This window comes from Diabrotica undecimpunctata, chromosome 7, assembly GCF_040954645.1.
Source record: "Diabrotica undecimpunctata isolate CICGRU chromosome 7, icDiaUnde3, whole genome shotgun sequence".
Lineage (NCBI taxonomy): Eukaryota > Metazoa > Arthropoda > Insecta > Coleoptera > Chrysomelidae > Diabrotica > Diabrotica undecimpunctata.
Window position 1 is genome coordinate 110820391 of NC_092809.1, and position 25414 is coordinate 110845804.

A 25414-nucleotide genomic window follows, 5' to 3' on the forward strand; every position below is an offset into this window, starting at 1 on the left:
ATAAGTAAAATAGAGAAGCAGTTTTGCGAGTTTGGTCATGTAAGGCAGATAAAAAAAGCAGCTGCCAATGCACTGAGTGATGAACTCAAATTAGAGAACATTAGAACTCAGCTTGAGTTTCAGGAAAATCCACATACATCGAGTAGACAGGCATCCACTACATTCAATGCTAGCCATACATCGATAGTAAACATATTAAAAGAAAATAAATTGCATCCCTATAAGATGATACCTACTCAGGAGCTCATGGAAGACGATTTTGATAGGAGAACTTTTTTTTTTGTGAGCACATGATGGACGTGTTGGATAACATTATTATCCAATTAGAAGACGTTATGTTTTCTGATGAGTGTACTTTTTCACTTAACGGTCATGCTAATCGGCAAAATTGCCGCTTTTGGGCCACGGAAAATCCTCACTGGATTAGAGAAGAACACACTCAATACCCTCAAAAGGTTAATGTTTGAGCAGGGATTGTAGGAAACAATATCATTGGTCCCTTTTTCATTGAGGGCAACTTGAATGGCAACAATTATTTGGCACTACTTCAAAATGATGTCATTCCAACGTTGGCAAATTTATATCCTGATCCAGGAAACCCTCAAGTTCCAGCGAATACGATATGGTTTCAGCAGGATGGAGCACCACCACATTACCAACTTAATGTCCGGCAGTACCTCGATACAATATTTCCCAATCGGTGGATAGGGAGGCGAGGATCGATTGAATGGGCAGCGCGATCACCTGATCTTACATTATTAGATTTCTTTTTATGGGGATATGTGAAGAGCCATGTGTACAAAACTAAACCTTCTGATTTAAATGACTTCAAAGAACGAATAACGCTTGCCATTAGGTCGATCACTCCTGTTATGTTAAATAATGTTAGAAGATAGTTTTATTTGAGATTAGGATGTTGCCAAGACGTTCGCGGTGAACATTTTGAACATCTACTTCATTAACATTCATAGTTCTTTTTCGTGTTCTACATTTTATTACGTTTTGCATTACATTTTAGTTTTTGATTGTATTGTAGCGAATTTCGGTAACCACATGATTTTAATTTATTTTATCTTAATTAATCTTAATACACTTGAAAGCGACAACATTTTTGAATGGAAAATGAAAAGACCTTTCAAACGATATATCACAAGCCTATACTTCCAATTTTAAAAATTGGGGGTTGTATCTGTCATTCTAAGGGGGTTGAAGGTAGGGGTTGCATTTCAAGTTAAAGAATGTCAAGTTATAATTTAAATTTGACGTGTTTCGGGATTTTTTATAAATATGTACAGTAACCTAAATAATGAATTTATTCCATTTGGCTTTTACACACTGTATTTGTGATGTGGTGTATATTGTGATCATTCAAGAACTTTGATACTGTCTTGGTCTTGTGAGCAGGGACACCATGTCAGATATAAATATTATTTTTTATTTATGTGAGTTAAATATGAGCATTTGATTTTGGATTGAGCCAGTTGAGCATTCATGGTTTTGTCATATCAAGTCTTATAAACTTTATTTATTAACCATCTCTCTCATGGGTTATCATTATGGCAACGTCTTCTGCAACGTGCACTAGGTACACGTTGTCTATAAAATTTGTGATGTATACTAGCCGAACGTGGCTAGTTAATCTTTGTATGTAGGAGCTAGAACTATACTTCGTATTGTTCTAGCTTCTAATTCTAATTCTAGTACTAATTTGTGTTTGAATTAAATTGAATGTAGCAAATTCTAAGAATTTTTTTATTTACATTTTTTATGTTAGCTTCCTTGAAGAATACCTCTTCATTGCTATAATATTTGTGTGGAATAAAGCCAGACTTTTCCTTATTGTTGAAGAGTACTTTTGTTGTAACTATTACTAATCATTGTCGTTCTTACCTATTTAATTTTTGGTGTTTTACAATAAGTTAACGCCATTTTTTAAACTTGCGTGAAAATATAAATTGAGTAGGTTATGTCTCTTGCAAAAAAAACTGGTTCTTTGGTCTTGTTTCAGCCAATAATTAGATATAGTTACCGGCAACATAAATGTTTTATAGCTGTTTGTCCTCAATTTATGGTCAATGATTTCGACTGCAAATTCATTGCAATTTACGTACAAACAAAAGCGGTTTTAAAGTTTCTATCTTTTCTTCGGCCACATAGTTGCTGTACGTAATCACTTTTTGTCACAACATAGTTTCTTATGTGGTGAGCAATACCAGATCCAATCTCTTGTGGGATCAGTTTGGGACAATGCTTTTATCGCACATGTTGATGTATTTGTATAAGCGTATTATAATCATATAAATGTATATGATACATTTATTTTTTCGGAAAATGTCAGTTAAAGCTAACTTTGTATCGTTATTTGTCTGTGTGTTATTATTTAATTTTGAAAATTAAATATAAATACCCGCTCTTACAGACACTTTTCCAAATGAAAATGATGGTTATTTGTCAAATAAAAACATATGGTTTCAACAAGGTGGCGCATCTCAACACATTGCACTTCGTGTGATTTTTTAAACATATGTTTTCCTAGGGAGTCGATTGGTAGACGAAAAACAATAGAGTGGCCCCCCAAAATTTCCAGATCTTACACCACTTAATTTTTTCCAATGGGATTACTTAGAATCAAAAGTTGACATCGGTCGCCGATAAAATTTACACAAGATTTAAAAAATAAAATTAGTAGGGAAATTATATTTAAGAAGATTATCGTCGTGAGTTCGGTTACTGCCAAGAGGCAGGTATGTGGCAATTTGAATATTTAATTTAAGCGAATAGCAATTTTTATTTGGCAAATAGTACTTATAAACAGTTATGTTAATGTTTATATCCTTGAATAGAAAAATAACCTTTCAAATAAGCTAGCACTTTCGTTCATATTTATTAATGATCACAAGTAATTAAACATATCCCTGTTTTTATCTAAACTTTACTTACTGAATTTATACAATACTCGTCTTATCATAATACTTCATATCTATATCATCAATATTCTTAAATAAATTGACCCATATATCCTGATATAATTTACATATAGTTATATATTTTTGTTTTATACAGTTGCTTGTGTAAACGATCTTAGGAATGTTTGCTATTTATTGTGGATTCTATCTTTCACCTACAAGGCGTTTCTTCAGGCTATATGAAAATTATCTAAATTGTAGGTAAATACTGTTTATGGGTCAAGAATCTAAGAGTTTCTCATGCCAATTTACTTAATAATTTGCATCATTTGCGCTTAAAAATAGTAGATCTATTTAACACATTTTGTTTTGTTTCTATAAATTATCTTGGCATTAATTAATTTTGATTTATTATATATCGGGAATTTTTTTTATCTAAATTAGTCTTAGAATTTTCAATATAATAAATAGAATTCAAAATTGACCATTTTTCTTGCAATACTAAAACGTGAAGCACAACAAACTTTATATTATATACACATTTATTACCACTCCTACGATATAATCCAGATCTAGACGATATAAGTCTAATTCGGTACTATAGAAAATGTCACACCGAGAGTGCAGTACGGCTAATATAGGAATGCACAATTGCCGGATTTCACGCCTTGTGCTTGGCGATACAAACAGGTCCAAGTGGTAGTCACAGAACCGTACCCAGATCTCTATGCCGGGCTCTGTTATTTATTATAAAATAATATATTGATAAAATAATTGACTTCAAGTAGCCAAATAAGAGGCTTGAATTTAAATAAAAAGACCTTAAGTTTTTAGCGAGAATTTTATTATAAAACTGTATACTTTATTAAACTAACAAATGTATTTTAAATTCCATTTCTTGATAGCTATAAATATACCGGGTGGAACCTCCGGTAACTCGATTTCCGTGCACCCAGCCCAATATCCAAGAAAAACTTTTTCTTTTGTCAATATGTGAAAAATTATCAGGAACGGGAATATCGAAAAAGCTTTGCACATTTTTTAATCCCGGCGATGTTATTAAAAAAACAAGTTGCGCACTTGAATCACTGCGAAATTTTAACACCTACTATGAAATTTTTTTTTGTGGAAATCTGAAGTGCAGTTTTTGTCCTTGTTAAAACATAATGCAGTCTCGCATTTTTTACACACAACATAAGTTTACCTAGTTCCTTGGCATAGCAACCTGGTAGTTTTCAGCGAAACCTTGTGTTATTCCATATGGGATAATGGTTTTCCTTGCCCACACTTGACCAGATGAGCAGGTATAAGGTTTATAGTGTAAGTTATTTAACATTATACTATATTTATACTTTATTAAACTAACAAATATATTTTAAATTACATTTCTTGATAGCTATAAATATACAGGGTGGAACCTCCGGGAACTCGATTTTCGTGCACCCAGCCCAATATCCGAAAAGCCCATACTCTGATTGGACTGGTAAATGCATTTTATTGGTTATACCAATTGATAATACATTGGTATTATTAATTGGTCTACGTCATCTTGCAGGTTGTCCGCAGTCCACATCTCAGTTTCCGTTTTCTCAACAACATGAGTGACATAATTGCGCCAATTTTGCTCTGTGACGCGTGCGAAACCGTCGTCGATCAACTGGCGTACCTCGTCGTTTTTAAAAGTGGTATTATGGGTACCTACATATCGCTTAACTTGGTTCCACACCATTTCTATAGGATTCAATTCGCAGTGATATGGAGGAAGCCTTAAAATATAAACATTATGTTGTAAAGCATACTCATCAAGATACTTATCGTATTGATCTTTAAAAGCACGCGCTGCTTCTAATAGCTCGGATTTCAAATAACACTCCTCGAAAAAAATGATTTTTTCCACTAGCCATTTCTTGATTGCAGCTTTATTCCAGGAATTGTTAGGGAATCTCTCTTTACGGGAGTGGTACGATGCATTGTCCATTACAATGACATTCCTGCGACCATTATTTGGTAAATTTGATATTAATGTCTTCTTAAACCACGACTCAAAATATGCGGCATCCATTCCATCGTGATAGTCGCCATCATTTTTCTTTGCCAGAAAAACACGCTGTGTGCCAGGAAGGAAACCTCCTGAAAAACCTGCATGCAATAAAACATATCGTGGACCTCGTTTAGTAGGTGCTTTTAAGCGAGTACTTAAACCTTTGAGAAAAGCATCACGACTGTTTTGTATCGTAGTATCGCACCATTCGTAATTTATAGATTGGCCAACATTAACCCACGATTCGTCCAAATATATGATATTGCAATGGTCTTTTCGCAAACGTCGTATAGTTCTCAAATAATTATGGCGCCAATGAATAATATCCTCTCGCTCCACCATGATGCTTCTTCGGCCACGTTTCTTATAAACAAATCCAATATCTTTCAGAAGTCTGTATAAAGTAGAAAGAGACAACGGCTGTATATTCTCATTACCTTGTATGAAGTTATGTATATGCTTTAAGAATGGCGGCAAATTTTTCATGAAAAATTCACAATGAACAATTCTCCGTAGAATACTTCTTACACCCTCGTCATATGTGAATATTCTAGAATTTGATTGACACACTCGTTTTTTACGTCTTTTTGGCGATTTCAACGTTCCACTCTGTTCTTTTTCTTTTTTGAAATTGTAAATGCTTCTTTCGCTAACACCAGTCATCAATGAAGTACGTCTTACAGCAGCACTTACATTAAGTTGTTCCGTATTTTGTAAAAAACACAACACATTTAACACTACGAGTTTAGCGCAACCGTTAAATAATTCACCGGATTTAAACTTATGGGACTCCATGCTCTCTGTTGAAACTCGGACTAAATTTTGAAGTGTAGTTTCGTTTTCCAAAAGCACTTTCACCCTAAGGATGGATAGGGGGTGAAATAGGGAAAGCCTGGAGTTTATCAAATACTAATTATGACAAACAAGTTTATGGCCATATTTAGGTGATTATGTTAATGATGGTAATTTGTAGCAGAAGTTTTACAAAAGAAATGAAGACCTATTTATAGAAACAACATAACTGTATTTTTAATATTTTACATACAATGGAAAAAATCTAATTTCTATGAAAGAATTGGAAATTTGAATATTATATATAATATCTATAAATAATATCATTTCCAAGTTTCCAAATTCTTTCCTAGAAATTATATAGGTTTTTTCTATTTTATGTAAAACATTAAAACTACAGTTATTGTAAGTTGTTCTTGTAAAGAGGTGTTCAAATGTTACTCTTATGAATATGATTCAATTGTATATCTCATGTTGACGTTTTACATGCACAATTCATAGTTTCCGTTGTCAATAACTCATCAATGCCTTTTTATTCGACTGTATACGTATACATGATATAAAATATTTTACTCGTACTGCCGGCAGATGCATTTTATGCAAGCCGGTCCTGTGAGACAATGAGCAATCAACAGCTGGAGAAAACCGACAACCCTGCGCGTTTATTCTCCATAAGAAAAGCATTGCCGTATCTTACCCGTACTGCACTCTCAGTGTGATATTTTCTATATACCACAACAGCTAATAAATCTGACATAGAAATAAGGCAGTCTTCCTCAGATCTACAAACACTAAAAACTTTTACAAGTAGAATTTAAAAAAAATTATCATGTGATATTTACTTTGAAGTAAACAAAATAAGATCTGATGACACAGTGGTAGAATATGACCTAGGGGAAAGAAATCAACCTGGGAAAGTACTAGTACAATTCTATCAAAAGGAAAAATTAGCGATCTCAAACACATATCTGCTCCCCAATGCCTTTACACTTAAAATCTTCCCAGGACTTACCTAAGCGTATAGTGAGAAATTAAATAAACTATATACTCATCGAAAAATACTAAGATTCTAAAATTCTAATTTTATTGTAAGATTCCAAATCGAGAAAGTCAAATAGTAAAATGGTATAAAGTCGGAAAAGAATTATCAACCAGGAAAAATGAAAAACAAAATATGTGATGGACAATACAAAGACAAACACAAAGATGCTTTAAATACCACAAAAGCCCAATCTCTGAAAACAGCGAAGAAACCCAGGAGAAAAGTATCGATGTTCACAGAAATCCTCGAATTAATGGATAAACGGGGAGCATTAAAAACGGATAAAATATAAAATCAGACAAGCTAATGAAAGAAGTAATGAGATCGAGCAGCTACAAGATACACAAGATCTATGTAACATTGCAAAAAATAAAAGATATAGGGAAATCGAGAAAACCCACATATATCAAACTACACAACCATGAAAACAAGTTAATAATCAATCAAGCAGAAAAACAAGACATATAAAATATGTAGAGAACCTCTTTAGAGACAAAAACCGAAATTGTTATGGTCCTAACCTAATCTAATCACACAAATACAGATACAAATACAATCATAAACATACTATAGTCCAATCGTAAGAGATTTGACCTCTAAAAATGATACGAACAAGCTGAATTCTGCTAAGAATGTCAATTTTGAATAAACCCCAATAAAGATGCAAAAAAGTTTATCGCTTCTACCCCTGGCTTCCCCCTAAAACCCCCCTCGAAGGGGGAAAACGGAAAAAGTCGATTTACCAAGAATCTTTACGCCGTAGAAAAAAATGTTTCAAATAAAAAATGTAGCTGAGATAATTTTAAATAAAAATGATTAATAATACCTTTTCCTGTAGAATGAACCGTTCTCTTAGATTTAACTCTTCAAGCGACCGATGAATTTCAATGGTAGACAGAGAATAGAATTTACATTTTTAGAGACTAATCTTCAAAACTTATAACCTAAAAATTTAGATTTTTAGTTTTAGCAACAATTATAAGGCATTTGAATTATGCCCAAAAAACGCTGAATTTAAACTTTTACATCACAAACGATCGCACGTCACGGGAAATGCTTTCACGAAGATAATATTGGGTGGAATTTGTAGCTGAAGAAGTGTCGTTTCGAAAAATGTACTTGTGTAATCGAAAAGGAACAGTTTTAAACGTTTTAGATCGTTTATTTATTTAACACCTTTATAGGCTCTGACTTTATTTGCGACAAGATGCAAAAATTGTATACGAAAGCTGCTCTCTTCACCTTTAAAACGCATTTTTATTTTTGTTGATAGGAGACTCTGGTCAAAAGATATTCCAATTTTCACCCTTGAGTGGATACAAATTTGATTTAAAATTGATATCGCGTGCGTACCTAACCTTAAAAATCACGTGTAGCTTCAAGCGTTGTTTTTAAGAGAACGGTTCATTCTCCAGAAAAAGTCCTCCCCCCCCCCACACGAGTGGGGTTTAAGAGGGCAGCCGGGGGGTAAAAGTAGTAAATTTTTTTCATCTTTTTGGCTCCCAAAAGTTAGCAAAATTCAGCTTGTTCGTATTTTTTTTAGAGGTTCAGTGATCATCACCGAAACCCCAACTTGTAGACGAATATATCAGTAATATATCTACGAGAAGCAAATAGAACAAGTGACAAGATTCAAATATTTGGAATGTTGTATAAGAGACTTAGACCGAGACCCTAAAAGACTTTGCTAAACGACCGCAGCATCAGAATAACAACTGGAACATATCTCTCCAAAGAAAGAATAGATGTACATAAAGAACCTGCTCGTAAGCAGTGTTCTTAGCTGAAGAGCATCTGTGATTGGACAAAACTTGATTCAAATACAATTCTGAGAACGACAAGTTCGCCGGCACATAGTTCGCCGAAATAAAGACGGCACCTAAAGAAGAAGAAAACACTATTTTTAGTTTCCACAGAATATTATTAACTTAACATGCTTTAACTTACGTTTAATTTACTTTAAAACAAATAGTACAGTTGCATCACCATTTTCCCTAGCTACTTCACAGCTCCAACTGTAATATTCGTTAAAAGTTTCGTTAAAAATAAATAATCATGGATTTTATTCTTTTCAGGTACTTCGAACACCATACCCCCTAGTAACTTATTAGTGACAAGAAAAACAAGTTCTTCCAGTTCATCATCACCGACACTCACTAAAGAAGGTATTGTTTTATATTTTAATTTTTACTATACTAAAAGTCATATAACATAACGCAAAACATAAAAGCTACATCATGGAACCAATATGCATACATATATGTATATTTTATATACACAAACGTGGTTTACCTTTAATTTACCCTGGTCATGGAAGATATATTAAACAGTCTGACTGGACAAACCAAAGCAATTAACAAAAATGTTGTAAACTGTAATAGAAAGTAAATAGTGATAGGACGAATATATTACTATAATGAAAGACACTTAATTTAACAAAAGCCTCGGCTACCAAACTGAGAGTCACTCAAAGAAGAATGGAGCGATCCATGTTAGGAATAACTCTACGAGACAAAATAAAAAACCAAGAGCTGAAGAGAAGAACCAAGGTGACAGACGTCATCGAAATGGAAAATGGGAAATGGGCAGGACACATAGCTAGAATGATGGATGGGCGATGGACAATGAGGTTATTGGAATGGAGACCAAGGGATGACAAGAGAAACATCGGTGGACTTTCTACACGATGGGCTGACGATTTAAGAAGACAAAATAAAAACTGAATGAGAGTGGCGCAAGGCGTCTAGTTGTTCTGAAGATGTAGATAGCAAGATTTAGCTTAGTCCAGAAGTATGAATCCAAACATCGACCAAAAACAAATCACTTAAACCAAATTACGTACTTTTCAGGATTCATTACTGTCTTATAAATTAGTCTTGTAATAGTCTGAACACATAAAGATACTCGGACGTTTTTCACATTTAGTCCCAGTGAAGATAGCCTCAAGTTAGCAGTCAATTTAATTTCACAAAACAAAATGTTGGACGTTGTAAAATTCATTAAGGTAGCACGCCTCAGATGGATAGGTCATGTAATCAGACGAAAGGAAGATGCCATAGTCAGAAAAGTTTTTGACCGAAGAGGGCCGATCGGACAACGAAGAAGAGGAAGACCGAGACTTAGGTACCAAGACAACCTAGAAAATGATTTGAAGTCTATTAGAATTAAAGCATGGAGAAGAGGTGCCAGAGACAGGGGCGAATGGAGGATTGTTCTGAAGAAGGCTTTGGCTCATAAAGAGCTGTAACGCCACTGATGATGATGATGAAACAAAATGTTGCGTTCACAGTGTTGCCATGTCCGTATAATGTATATGCTATATGCTTCAATTTTATTACAAAGAGATAAAGCTTTTAAAATTTACATTTTTATTATATTATTTTATTGATTCTGCAATTTTATACCGTACATAAAACAATAATAAATTAATATTTGTTTCGTTTGATATTAATTGCAATTAATTATTAGAAATTTTTTTCCTCAATTGCCCTTTGATAGGTTAGCGGATAGATTTGGCAATAGAGTCAGAACCCTCAAACCACCAGTCGCCAGATCGCAGTAGATGTCTTTTTAACTTTATTATTTATACTGATATTTTACTATTTACTTTTAAAAACTGGTTTAAAACTATTTACTTTTTCTTTTTTTTTTGGTAATTGTTAAGTATTAGTTTTTAAATTTCTTATTGCTTTTGATTGCGTATGTTTCATTTGTAATGTGAATTTCAACACTGCCAAACACCAAAATTTCATTTTGTCAAACCCATTTGACGATATCTTCACTGGGCCCATTTGTGAAAATGTCCAAGATACTCATTAATAATAAAGCTTTAATAAAATTTTGCTCTTTCGCTCATGTTTTCCAAAAAGTATTTTTCTAAAAATTCTAAGAATGAATATAGCATGGTGCATGAAACATATATCGCAACAGAAAAGAAAGACACCATATTAAAATTTACTTTTGACAATTTTTTATGTTTTTGATAAATTTTCGTTCGCTCAACCTTTCAAAACTAATTTTGAAAAAAACCTAATAAACATAATAACGCTCAAGAATCATAAAAAACTGTAATAATCTTTGATTACGACATATTTATAGTAAATATTTTAAAGTAAACAATATTTAAATCATTTTTTTTTAGGTGATCTTCGGAATACATCGTCCGATCATGCTTTAGCATCTCAAAGGTCTTCCTATACAAATTGCACGTTAAGTCCGTCCAGCCCTTCTATATTATCCGAAGACGGTAAGTACATACATTTTTTATATGTAACCTTTTTATTAAACCTCTTTAGGAAACTTTATATACACGACATGTGTTAATAATATATTATTAAGGAGTAAAAGTATGGCTTACTTCCGTCAAATTCGACTACGAAAACATAGGCGTCATCACTTGAAACTAGACGCGTTATAGGGGTAAAATTAGGTTTTAAAAACAAGCATTTTTTACATAGGATAGAATAAGGGGAGAATATAATAGAAACTAAGTTTTAGATTACTGTTGTATATTTTAACTACAATTTATTAAATAATCTTTGAACGAAAACATCGACTTTTGAGTGATGTTTTCGATTTTATCAACGACGATCATCAATGATTAAGTTTTAAATAAATACTAAGTAAAAATAAACAGTAAATAACAACTTAAAGAGATAATAAAATAATAGTTTAGTGATTTAGAGTGCTATGCCGAATATTATGTGTTAAGTACAGCTCTAGATTAGATTGTTTGATTACAGTAACATAAAACAGCTCAGTATAACATCCAATACATTATTTTTTGTATACAGAATTGGAAGTCCAAGAAATGAACGAACACCAGATAGGTATTTTACATCATTAATAATATGTATTTACCACAGTTTATAGTGGGAGAGCTGGTAAACAATTTTTTTTACAAAATTTGTATAACATTTTTGGCAATGCCTTCTTAATCTTTCTCTTGTATTATTGCTTTCAACGTTATCTCTTACGCTGTTGCAATATTATCAACCCTTGTCTTTTGAGGACTATGTTTTTTTTCCTGATTGATTGTCTCGGGCCGTTAAATTATTTTTCTTTCTACAATTCTATTGGGTGTCCAGTTTTCCTTTCTAACTAGCACCTACTTATTTGTGTTGTCTGTCCTGCACATGTTTCTGATCCCACTACTTCTTATAATTCATTAATAGTTTCATGTTACCTTCATTTTATTTGTTTGCAAATATCGTCCTGTTTTTTAATTTTCCGATTCAGAATTAAATATTTGTATGTCTATGTTTTGGTTGCTTTTATCAATTGTTTATTTCTCCACATTGCGTTTTTGAGGCATCACGCTGATATACTTCATTACTTTTTGTACCTTCTAGATCGCATTTGACCTTTGCACTTTAATGGTTCTTTGTATATGGTTAGTCTTTAGCTGGAGTATTCTTTATAGATCGTCTTTATTTGCGGGATGAAGTGCGGGATTTGCTATCTTTTTTTATTTTTTTTTTTTCAGTTCGATATCCTTTTATCTTTTAACTTGTTTTCGCATATTGTCCAATATTAGATTAAATGTTAGTGGAATAAATTACTGTCCCTATCTAAACCGAGTTGATATTTAAATGAATTCTGTTTTGTGTTGTTAATACTACTCTCCTACTTTGTTTCAAACCTCTATATTCTCTATCAATTTAATGATATTCAACGTTGCTACGAATTCTTTTGGTTAATTTCTTTTTATTTGCGTTGAATCGTTTGATAATATTTTTGGTTTCATTATTTTCTGTTGTTTAATTCATTGGTTTAAGATGTGTTATCTGTTCATTTAGGGTAATATGTTTCACTTCGATCAAGATTTTTGTTTCCAATCTTTGCGCTCTTATAATTTATTTACTCATTTCTTTTGGTAATCCGTAAAAAATAATGTTTTATTTTGTCCAAAAAAAATTGTTCTATTGTTGTGGTTTCCCCTTTCTTACTAGTGGATGTGTCTCATTACAGAGCATCTTATGCTTTCCGTAAACTGGCGTTCTACAAATTATAACGTAATGAGAGTTACGAAACCCTCTTCTATAAATTAAATTTCCTTAGAATTTTGATCTTCTTTTTTCATAGAACCTGTATCAAGCATATAACCAAGCTAGAGTTTCTGTTTTCTTTCCAGCTATGTCTAAATAGAAAGTCTGACTTAAAGTTGGCGTTTCATTATTGCTTTTCTGTTAGAAAATGTTTTTAAATATTTTAAAATTTTAATATCGTCCAATTATTATTGTCGGCGAAATGTAGACATCAGAAAGTAAAGTGATGGAACTTAAAGGATAAAGATTTGGCAAAAGTTTTCAAGAGCTGAAAGAGTTTGAGGAAAAAGATACGGTAAATAACTGGTAAGAGGCCAACAGCAAAGTCGTAGTACACAAACATCTGGTAAAGGGCTCCTAGGGACAAATAAACTTCATGGTGCAACGATTAAGTGCAACGGAAGATTAGAGAGAAGAAAAAGGCTAAAAAGTGGTTTAGAAGAGAGGAAGGGAAGGATATACACAAGGTAGCAAATAGGCAAAGTGCGCTCTAGCTACTGCTAAGGAAAGATCGTCTGCAAAACTGTATGAAGAGTTGGAGATAAAAAGGTTATGCAGCATCACTAAAGCAAGCGACAAGTCATCAAAGGACTTGACTCACGTGCGGCAGATTAAAAGTGCGGATGAAATGTCACGATCCGGTGTTGAAATAAGGCAAAGATGGTATGAGCAGGTTGCTAAATGAAGAGAGAGGTATGGGATGCAGGACCCGAAATAAGAATGTAATACCGGGGATAGAGAGAGATAAAATCGTCGAGGCATTAAATAAGACGAAGAACGGTAAGGCAGTATAGAGGGATAAAGTTAATGCCGCACACAATGAAAATTTGGGATTGGAATACTACAGAGAACTGTAGAACTGTAGAACGCAGGTTAAGCAGGAAGACAAGGGATAAAGAATATTGTCTAATTTAGTATTAAAAAAAATAGAAAATAAATACGATTTGGCTAGACGATTTTAGAAATTTACAAACACCCAAAAACACTTTTTAACAAAACATGCAAATTATAAACTCAAGGATTGGTAAAGCCCCACTGCTCTTTCGTTCGGTCATAGATTTTGTGTTCAGACATTACTTACTTACTTACTCCGTGGCGTTACAACTATTCGTGGGTTTTAGCCGACTCGACAACATGCCTCCACTGTTTTCTGTCTTGAGCAACCTCCATCCACTTCTCCACGCCCATAGTGTTTAGGTCTCTTGCTATATTATCTCGCCACCGGAGACGAGGGCGTCCGCGTGATCTCCTTCCAGTTGGGACTTCCTCCCACACCAGTCTTACTGTTCGTTCGTCAGAATGTCTTCTGAGGTGTCCTGCCCATTGGAGTCTTCTGGACTTTATTTCTTTTATGATGTTGGCGTCTGGGTAAAGTTCTTCGATCTCTTTGTTAGTTCTTATCCTATATTGTCCTGATGCTTCATCCAGCACAGGGCCAAAGATCTTCCTTAGGATTTTTCTTTCCCAAACACATAGTCTCTCTTTGTTTGCCTTTGTTATCGTCCATGTTTCGCTTTCATACATCACAGCGGGTCGTATGATTGGTTTATAGACCTATATCTTCGTACGTCTTGTTCGTTGTTTCGATTTTATAAGGTTTTGGAGGGCAAAAAGACATCTGTTTAGACATTGATACCGATGATATACCAAAAATTTTCACGCCGCAGAAAATAATATTCAACATTATTTACCAGCTCTCCTCCCATTCACTGGACGACACTTATATGAGCTCATTCTTAGATGACTGTAAATTATGTACCGTAGTCCGGTTTCCAATATAAAATAAACTCTTTCTCTGTCCCATTTGACAGCAAGTATTCAATCTCATGGTAAATATCACAGGTACATTTCTTCGACATATATGTGACAAAGACGATACTAATGTTTTCTAGTTTATTTGTTATAAAAACAAATATTAGATATAATATACTTATACCAACAGTAATTCAGGTTATATGTATTTATAAAGATAATAGGTAAGTATAACATAAGATTAAAAATCGATGTTTTAGTTTTAAAACAAGCAACGAAGAATTTATATGTGATATTTTTACCCATAAGGTATAATAGGTAAACAGTACGTCACATGCTGATAAGAATATATGAATACCATACAGTCTATAATCTAAAATTTAAACTATAGTTTTGCTACCAATATTACCTCTAAAACGTGTGCTGTCAAAGTTGTGGTTATATACATTATAACGTGTGTTGCGTACCTATTACGTAGCAGTAAATAATTATACGTTAACTTAAGTTGATTTTCAAGTTTACGTTGTGATGATGTTAAAATAAACATTTTAAATATGAGCGTTTTTTAAATATGTAAATTTGGTAAAAAAAATATAGATAGTGTTACAAATAAAAAGATAAGTAGATAAATAAGAAAGTTCAAGTTTAAGTTTACCATTATGGGTCAATATAATTTTTATCGAAAATATCATGAAATATCTATCGTAAATAAATATCCAACAAACTCGAATCATTCTCCTATTTAAATCTAGTATCTACTGATGTGTATATACTACTTACTTTCTATTTTTTTCTTCTTTTTTTTATGACATAACTCTGTCTGTGTGCCTCCAGCAAGTTGTCATTCCATTGTTTTCGTAGCCTTCCTACTGATTGTCTTTCTATTTGGGAACCGTCTCACATACATACATAGATTTCAAAGATTTAGTAGGCCAAAATTATATTTGGTGATATTTTGGTTCTACGTTCAATTAGATTAAAGGAAAAGTTTATATTTTTTACAACAAACGTCTATTTTTCGTGTTAAAAAAAAGCAGTAATAGTTACAATACACAAATGAATGAAAACTCGAATTAACAATAAAAAAAATATATTAATATTCATTATCTTCCGGTTCAGACGTCTCTATTAACTCTGTGTTTGGGTCAGCAGGTAATAAAAGTTCAATCGTTTTAGATAAAAATGTCTTGCGTGAAGGTTTTTTTATTTGTCTCAAGCAACTAATGAAGGTATCTGAACTTAACAAAAGCCCATATTATACATCTAAGTTACACTCTTTCCTAGAAAACTTTCTAGCAAAATTTGACCGGTATGATCGGAAATGCTTGTTCCGGGCTTCTGCAGCTTCTTCTGATAGCTGTCCTATTGGAAGTATCGAACTTTTTATGATTTGGCTTCCACGTATCAATAGCTTGTGCATGGTTGGCGTCATTGGATGCCAACCGTACAATTCCACGAACAATTTTGCTGTTTCGTACTCATACGTTTCATATTTTTCAGTATCTATTTTGTGGCCACTTGAAATAGTTTCTAAAATTACCTTGAATCTGTAAATCATATCAAAGCTAATACCTGTAATGTCTAAGGCTAATTCGGGATTTTTAAAATATCTGCGGCTTGTGTTGCCAAAGTTGGCGTTTGGCATGTCAACGAGTAGTCCAATTTCATTCCGAAACCTCTGCTGAATGTTCAACTTCTTTTGGGCTTCTAATGCCTTTTCTTCACTTTTTATTTCCCTGTATTTTTTACAGGCAGTTTATACGCAAGGTGTATAATACTTTCAAAAATACGAATCCTCGCGTGTAATATTGACAAACCGAATTCCAAAGCTTGAGGATTTACAGTATTTTTCATTGACAAATCATTCAAAGTTCTTTGAGGTAGCTCCACAAATGTAGCACATTTTGAGTTGGTGCTCGAATGAAAACTCCTCTTCATTTAACGTAACAATTGTATAGTTCAGTTGTTTAATGGACTCCTGCACATATTTTATCTCTTCTTTAGTTTCATCCGTTGCTTCTTTTACAAATCTAAATCGAATTGGCCGTCAAACTTTGACGAAGAAGGAGTTGGATTTTGCCATATAATTTTTCTACCGTTTTTTCCACAAACCATGCGCAAAGGTACAAAGGAACTCATAAAAATGTTGGCATCTGAATCAGTATCATTATTAAAACTTTGTTTATATTTGGTCGGTCAGATATCCAAGAGGGCTAGGCGGCCGATTCTCATTCGCTTCACTGTCGAATGGTTCAGTGGATGTGAGTTCGAGCCCCAGCTCGAAAAGTTTAACGCAACAGTTTAAAATTCTAGATGAATCTGCGGCTTAGACTAGAATATGCTGGTGCTTGATCGGCCTATGGTGGAGCAGTACGGCAAGAGATAAGGGCTTGGGGCTCGGTGATACTCCTCCATAGATCCCTACCGGAAGGGCGTGGCGCCTAAATACCGGTGTATATAAATGTTTAAATTTGGATTGTTGGTGCCCGTCACAACCCCATTTGCAAATTATCATTAAAGACTTCCTCTCTTGCTCGTTAAGCTCGGTACTGTATGTTACTCTCTGCGCAGGTAGATGTAATTTTTAGGGATTCTTTTAGCGGATAGCACTCTTGTTTAGCTTTCAAAACAAGATCATAGCAAAGGAAATGTTTTGGATTTGTTGCTCTTATTATCGCATACTACTACGCAATAGATCAGCTTTAACTAACATCATGAGTGCTTACAGAGGCGTCAATGGAGGTGAGCTACCTTTATTGACGCCTCTGCATCCTCTGTCATCCTTGTCGCAAACTTTACTGTAGGCTTTTCTATATTTACTGGCCCGTGTTGGTGAGTTCGTAATATCGTTAAGCAATTTTGAGGCGGTCCTATGTCCTGTTGTCTGCAACACATATTTAGCAGCGTGGACAATAACTTCATTAGGTACCTACGGAGACCCTAATTTTTTTTTCGTTTTTCTTCCTTTACTATGCTTACTTAATTCTCCAAAATACTTGGGTGGTCGACCTTGAGTAAAAGCTGTTTCAATGGGAATCTCGAGTGTTCCCTTTAACCACGATTGGTTTTTTTTTTCAGGAAAACATCTAGGTGTTTATTTGCTTTTGCCCATGGTTGTTTAATTTGTGATTTTATATTAGAATATCTTTGTTTGAAGACATCTTTAGCCTCTTGGTTGTGCCCATAACGCATTAGGAGAAAATTCTCATAATAGTCAAGTTTTTCACTTAATGTTGGTAAAATATTAATTTGTAGTTGGTCAAATATTTATTGACGAGTCACTATTTTAGTGCCCGTTGCAGTAGGTAGACCTGAAACAAATAAAAAACGAGTTTAATACAAAATAACGCAAACTCAATATTTTGCTATATTTGACATATGCATTTCAAAGAGGCTTAGCTCAAAAAAGCGCGAATTTGCGCGGCTGTGTTTTATAGAATTGCTTAGTTACATATTATGTCAAGTATATATTATAACAAAAATTATGACAGGGACGGACTAAGAAGTACTTAAAAACAGTTATTAAATATAAATCGATGTAAAAAAATACATTATGAACAGGGTGATGTTTGTCGTGTTCAAAATTAATGATAGATAATGTGAACTGAGTTATTTTGTTTACAAAAACTATAGCTCGTACCTGTATTATCGCAATCCATCACAATTAAATCGAAACAATTAGCTTGTAATGAATAATGCATAAAGTTATAAGTTTTGGAGAGCGTCGAAAACTAACACGTACACACTCGTTCACGAATTCGAATTCGAATGACCGGAGGCCAACTCCTGCGCTTCGGTCGCTGGTGGTGGGGATGTTATATTGTAACTGGAACAGTTGACTCACCGGAACGGTTGATAGCTTACTGTTACTTCGACTTTTTAAAAATGACTTTTGCCCGCCTAAATATCTAAAAGCTTTGTATGTGGCGTCTCTTGCCGTCTTTACTATTCTATTTGTTGCCATTATTTGTGGCTTATATGATCATTTCATTTTTCTCTTCCTTTTCTTACACAGTGCTTGATATTCTCCATCTTGCATCTATGTCGTATATCTGTACTTCTAGCTCTGTCTCGTATTGTCTTACCATCGATTTTTCTAAAGGTTTTCATCTTTGCTGTATCTAGCATTCTTTTGTTCTCTCTGTATCAGGTTGTCTTTCTGCTGCGTATGTCATTATTGGTTTGATGAGCGTTTCTGTCTTTAATTTCTTTTCCGGTATTTTTATTTCTCCATATTGTTTCATTCAGGCAACCTGCGGCACTGTTTGTTTGCTCTATTCACTTAATCTTCCACTTCTGTTCCGAGCTTTCCGAAACTAGATAATGTGATGCCTAGATATTTAAACTTCATTACTTGTTCTATTATCTGACCTTCCAGCTCCAATTTACATTTTAGTAAAGTTGCTCTTATATGTTGTAACCTCTTATAAACGATGGTCACTTCCTGTATTAAGATCAGAGGAAGCTAACCGAATAAGATGGTCAGTTTATGTATTAAGATCAGAGGAAGACAGAGTGCTAAAGACAGTGTTTTTTGAGAAACCAGACGGTAGAATAATGGAAAATGGAAGCGCAAGATAGTAGAAGATGGAGAGCTATAGTGGATGCGGCGAAGTCTCACCCCGAGTTGTAAAGCCAGTTCAGAAGAAGAACCTCTTATAACAGTCTATATAGTGGATAGAATGTAGTCAAACCAGACCTTTAAATTCCGCAGACATGATATTCTTTTTCGGTATATGCTGAGTTTTCCTTAAATTATTATCAGCTGTAGATTTTATTTTGGATCTCTCATTACATGTGCTAGATATTACCATGTTTTAATTGCGCAACCCTAAGTTTATTTTACTGTTCTCTCTTATATTTTTTTATTGGCGATTCGTTCAATCCATAATGTTCTAATACAATTATACTATGATTCATATTCTTGCACTTTTCCACCGAACCTTTTCCTACATAATCAACTGTAACAATTTGTCTTTATCTCCACGTATCAGATGGACCAAAGGTGGTTCAAAGTACAAACTGGTCTTTCTAACTTTATTTTTGCAGTGTAGATTATTAGAGCAAAAACTTTACCAGACTTCCCACTGAAATTTTAATGCAATAACCGCATATCATAATAGGAATGACGAATGTTAAGTATAGTTAAATTGACATAATTCATATTAATTTCCTACATTATTGCATATCATGTGCTAAAAACAGTTTAAAAAATCGTTAAATTAAATTTGTTATACGAACTGATAAATATACAGTATTTGTATATTACCTGCATATTTCACAACTAAATAATTATAATTTAGTAATTATTAGTGCGAAGTTCAGTTTTTTGTTGTATTTGATTTTATGTCGGAATAATATTATTTGTCCATTTAACAGGATAATTTAAAGTGAGAACTGAACAACTGAAAGAAACATAATCCAAAGATAGAAAACTCCGAAAAAATGCTTCTTAAATGGAACGTCTAACAAAAATGACAGGAAAAACAAATGAATAGAATAAAAAGGAACATATTGGTAAATGAACGAAAAATAAACAATATATAATAGAAAAGTAATTACTATTTAAATGGGAATAAGCCACAATTAAAGGTTAAAGTACGTTTATTGACGTTTCAATTTCCTCTTCGAAAATCGTTCTCGAAGTGGAAATTGAAACGTCAATAAACGTAGTTTAACCTTTAATTGTGGCTTATTCCCATTTAAATAGTAATTACTTTAACATGCCACAAAAAAATAGCTTCAGAACAATATATATTAGAAAAATACAATAAAACAAAAAAACTAGAAAACCAGAAGAGTTATAAGCAAACCTTAGTGCTGATTATAATGGAAAAATTGATAAAAAAAATGAAAAATGTATTAAATATAAAACTAATTACAAAAGCCACGAAAACGTTAATAAATATTGATTTTATACCAGTTCTTCTAAAAGAATAAAATATTAAAAAGAAAGCTTAAATTACGAAGTGGTGAATCGTAACTGTTTTCCTATTAATGCTACCTCTTACCTAATAACAGTATCTACCCTTTAATGGTATATCTACTAGTGGTATTAGGTCTTTATTTATAGTATAAATCAGAGTTTCCATTGTATACTGTTTTACATTTTAGAATTTGATTTTAACTTTATCATATTTCGCCAGTCTCTTTTATTGATTTAAAACCATCTCATCAATTAGGTCTGTTCTAAATAAGAGGATGATGGATATTTAGTTATACTAAATCTAACTCTTTAGTGTAACTAAAGAACAAACGACGCTTGAACCGGAAACACCAGAAATTTTCACATATGAAGAACTTAATATAAATGTACAGGAAGTTAGAAAAATACTGGAAAACCTGAGGAACAGAAAAGCAACATGTAAAGACGGGATACTAAACGAATTACTAAAATATTGCGGAGCAGCAATGACAGAAAAATCAACAACATTAATTAATAAAATTATAAAACACACTAAAATACTGGAAGAATGGAGAACGAGCGGAGGAGATAAAAAACAGTCAAAAAACTACAGAGGTATAAACTTGTTACATACTACGCTAAAACTTACAACTAAAATTTTACAAATGCTAATAAATCAGAGGATAAGTTTAGTTTCATAATATACTCGAGAATGAAATACGACTGGCGATCAGTAAACTATATTTAACAAAGAACTAGTTGCATGCATAATAACAGCAGAAATGCTCAAAGCCACAGAAGAAACTGACATAAAACTACTTCACTTGCTCTGTAACAAATATGGCACTCTAAGCAAGAGCCTCACGACTGGACAAAATCTACAATAATAATAATACATAAAAAAGGCAGCGTCCATAAATGCGGCAACCATCGAACCGTCTCCCTTATCCTATATGCCATAATGCTATACATAATCAATGAGAGACTGAAAACGTTCCTTAGAGAAATACCCCAAGAACAGATCGGATTTACCAAAGGTAGAGGTACTTGAGATCATCTTCTGAGCATAAGACAAATACGAGAAAAATTTAGGGAATTCAATATTCCACTATTCATTTGTTTTATAGATTATCGCAAAGCATTTGACAGGGTCAAATGGGAACAATTATGGCAAATTTTAAAACAAGTAAGCGTACCACAACACTTAATTTCGCTTATAACTGAACTATACGAACACACTACTGGAACATTTAGTGTCACTAAAGGATGTATACTACTCACAATTATTTAATATATATAAGAAGCATATTAGGAGAAGGGTTTTTGAAGATTACACGGCCCTTCTTGCAAATAGCCAAGAAAAGTTAATGATCATTAACTTCATACGACTGGGTGAAAATGAGTACCAAGTGTTTGGTCTGCAGTTAAATATATCAAAGACAAAGATCATATGGTTGATAGACTACATAACAATCATCTACACATAACCACGATTGACCGGTTTGAGGTGGTGAGCTTATATTTATATCTGGGACCATTGATCACACACACAGAAAGATTAAAACGTAGATGTGATATCTAGCAAAAGCCGCCGTAGGAAAGATGGCCAAAATAGGTAAGGACTCCCAAATTTCACGAACTCTAGAGATGAGGTTAATCAACTGCTCAATATTCCCAATATTGACATACGGATAAGTATCTTGGAACCTACGAAAAGCGGAAAGAAGAAAGATACATAAGATAATCTTATAATCCAAGATCCAAGATAATTCCATGGAAAGATCACAGGACAAATAATTCAGTTTGAAATGAACTAAAGGTCATCAAATGGCTTTCCAGCAAAGTGTTTTAATGGCTACAACCATTAAAATATATACTTTGGACATGTTATGAGAGCACACCATTGTACTCCCTCCGGCGGGTCAGAACTGAAGAGAGAGAAATCCCTGTATATTTATTTATATATCCGTGCGTATATCCATAATATATGGAAAGAGGGGTCCCGGTCAAAAAGAACATCATGGCTTGGTAACTTACGTGAGTAGTTTAGTCAGGTTTAGTCGTTCCTCTTTAGAGCTGCGGTAATATGACAACAAATATGATAACCAATGGTCAGTAATGGACATGGTACGTAGAGAAGAAGATATCCCTGTTTAATTATGTTATATGGACTATGTTATTTTGAATTTAGCCATACGCCGTTTTTCCATTCTATCTAGGATCTTCTCTGCCATCCATGATTTATTTGCTTCTTGTTAACTGTACCCAATAACCTTTCTCTTGCTTGTTTCATGTTGATCTTTATATGTTTCCAATATTCTTCTATAAATTGCTCCTATCTGTTTTATGTGTTTGAAAGTTTTTCTCTATTTCATTTTAAGTTCTTTTTTCTTGTTATTTTCTCTCAAAGTATTTGATGACATATCCATAACCTTATAGTGGAGATAAAATGCTAGTATTTTATGAACTTAAATGCAGCGACAGATAAAGCATTATACTCTTGGGGAATATATTGCTTTACGCACAGCTGGTTCCTAAAAAACTGATACGACTCTTAGTAAGATCTGATCATTTTGAGCAGTCTATTTGTAAAACGAGTGTCTGGAAAACCAAAACTGTACTAAATTGAGGTATGTATAAATAAAATTAATATTTTGTAATATCTCCATCAGCATTGAAAACAGCCTGTAGTCTTCGGTATATCTGCGTGAAAGGAACTATGAAATTGTCTTCGTCAGATAGCTCTTCCTAAATCTGTTTACCGTGCCATCCCTTCAGCATTTTGAGGTATAAAATTACACCGATACAACCGTTTTATAATAATCCGCTACACATTCTCGATGGGGTTTAAATCTGGACTGTAGCTGGGCCATGATAAGGTTTCGATGTTTTTATTCTGAAGCCACTGGTGTATTATATTTGCAGTTTGAAAAGAACAATTATCTTGTTGGAGGATAAAATTATTTTCTTAATACAATTGTTCTACACTGGGAAACATGATGTTTTCTAGGATATTCAGATAAGTCTGCCCAACAAACCTGCCATCAATACGCCATACCTTTCCCATTCCTCTAGATGAAATCCATCCCCATACATTGGCGCTAAAATAACCAGCTACTCGATATCTATCAACATATAGAGGATTAAATCTATTATTATCTGGTCTATACACACCAATTTTGATCTTTTTAGAAGATTGAAAAATGTTCTCATCTGTAAATATTACTCTGTCCCAAAAATCTTGATTTTGTAGCTGATGTTTTAAAGAAAATATACGTCTTGATTGCTTCTGTTGTGGCGTCAGAGCTTGTTTTTTGCTGCAGTTCGATACCTAAGACGCGATGCTTTAATTCTGCACCAAGTCTTTCTTCCCGGAAACTGTGACATAATCGTTGCAGTTTTCGCGTTTTCAAAAGGATCCTCTTCTAATCTCTCCAAAAGCTTACGATCTTCATGAGCGGTAGATATTTTTAGCCTTCCAGAAGGTTGCTTTCTTTAGAGAGTTTCTTGTTCTCTCCATCTTTTATTAATATTAAAAACTCTTGTTCTGATAAATTCTGATAAATTTTAAGATTTTGCAGTGACAGTGACGGTATATAAATAATAAGTATTTATCCTTCAAAATACACTGCTCAACTTTCTACAAAATACGCTTAATATCTGAATTACAGGCAACGTTTCTGGAAGATTCTGCTATATATGATTTCCATATGACCCTAAACTGGCATTTAATATATAAATAAGTAATGCACCGGAATATACTCAGAACTTGTTTCATTAAGTTGAATGTTGTAGTTATCTGATGTGTTATTACTGTGCAATGAATATTTTCATTATCTTATAGATTACATTTAATAGAGAAACCTCTTTGTATATAGAAAATTTTAATTTAGAACCTATTTTATAAGTTGACCCATCAGAGGTCTAATCCATTCACTGAGTATTCGCTGTCATTCTACATTTTGCAATAACTAACCACTTCATTTTATAGTTACTTATTCGCTAAACCAATTTTTTTGTATAGTATAAAACAATTTGTTTGCTTTTAAATACAATAAAGATTTTTACGAAAATCATAATAAAATGTAGATACTACATTATACAGCTTAGATGTAATAAAAACTATACGTAAGAATTATCATAAGATAGGAATGTAAGTAACCATTCCAAACAACGTAAACAAAAATCAACTCATGTTCGAATTCGTATTTTTACATACCGCTCAGTCTAACATAACCACAACAATGGACTCGGTGCGCCGCCTATGTTTTAAAAAATACTTTTGACAATTTGCACGTTCCAAGTGATATCCGTCTAATACTTTGCGAGTTCAGATACAAACTTGAATCGTCGGTGGCGTCGGCTTTTTAGCATAATATATCGAGTGTTGTAGTGGCTTGTGACCAAGTGATCTAGTGGCAAAAATAACGTGCGCAAAATATTAACAATACCGCTAACCAGCTTTGTCCTCTTACCCTTTTTTTAGATTATTTCGAAAGGTGTTTCGGCGGTATTAAAATATGAATAACAACTATAAATAGCACCATTATTTTTGTTTGATTCTAGTTATTCAAGGTTGCGGAATTATTGTTTGTTTGGTGGATTTTTAATGTTCTAAGTACATAAGAAAATATTTAAACTAAAACTGTTTGTAGCTGTCTATACAGCGTCGTTACTTTTGAATATATATGGGCCTAGGAAAATCTTATCTGATTATTTTGTTGAGTCGTTTATATTTAAAAGAGTTTACATTCATAACTAATTATTGCATTTATAAAGAAATTACTATTTTAATGGAAATGCGCCACAATTGAAGGTAAAAATAAATTTATTGACGTTTCAATTTCCACTTCGGAAATCGTTCTCAAAATACAAACATTTATAAATTAAACAAATTTTGTTTTTTGTTACTTAGTGAAAAAATTTTCT

The 25414-nt window shown here is 33.3% G+C and overlaps 1 protein-coding gene across 14 annotated transcripts in view; it reads left to right on the plus strand.

Annotated features, from left to right (window-relative positions):
* The window catches only part of CAP (Cbl-associated protein), a 573660-nt gene that overhangs the window by 296649 nt on the left and 251597 nt on the right, over positions 1 to 25414 (plus strand). For 11 of the 14 annotated variants that reach the window (XM_072537967.1, XM_072537966.1, XM_072537968.1 and 8 more), the window contains 2 exons: positions 8857 to 8946; positions 10923 to 11027. In XM_072537967.1, the coding sequence (XP_072394068.1) occupies positions 8857 to 8946; positions 10923 to 11027 (195 nt within the window). Of the gene's footprint in view, positions 1 to 8856; positions 8947 to 10922; positions 11028 to 24741; positions 24996 to 25414 lie in introns of those variants that run through there. The other 3 variants (XM_072537978.1, XM_072537977.1, XM_072537976.1) reach the window with 3 other exon arrangements.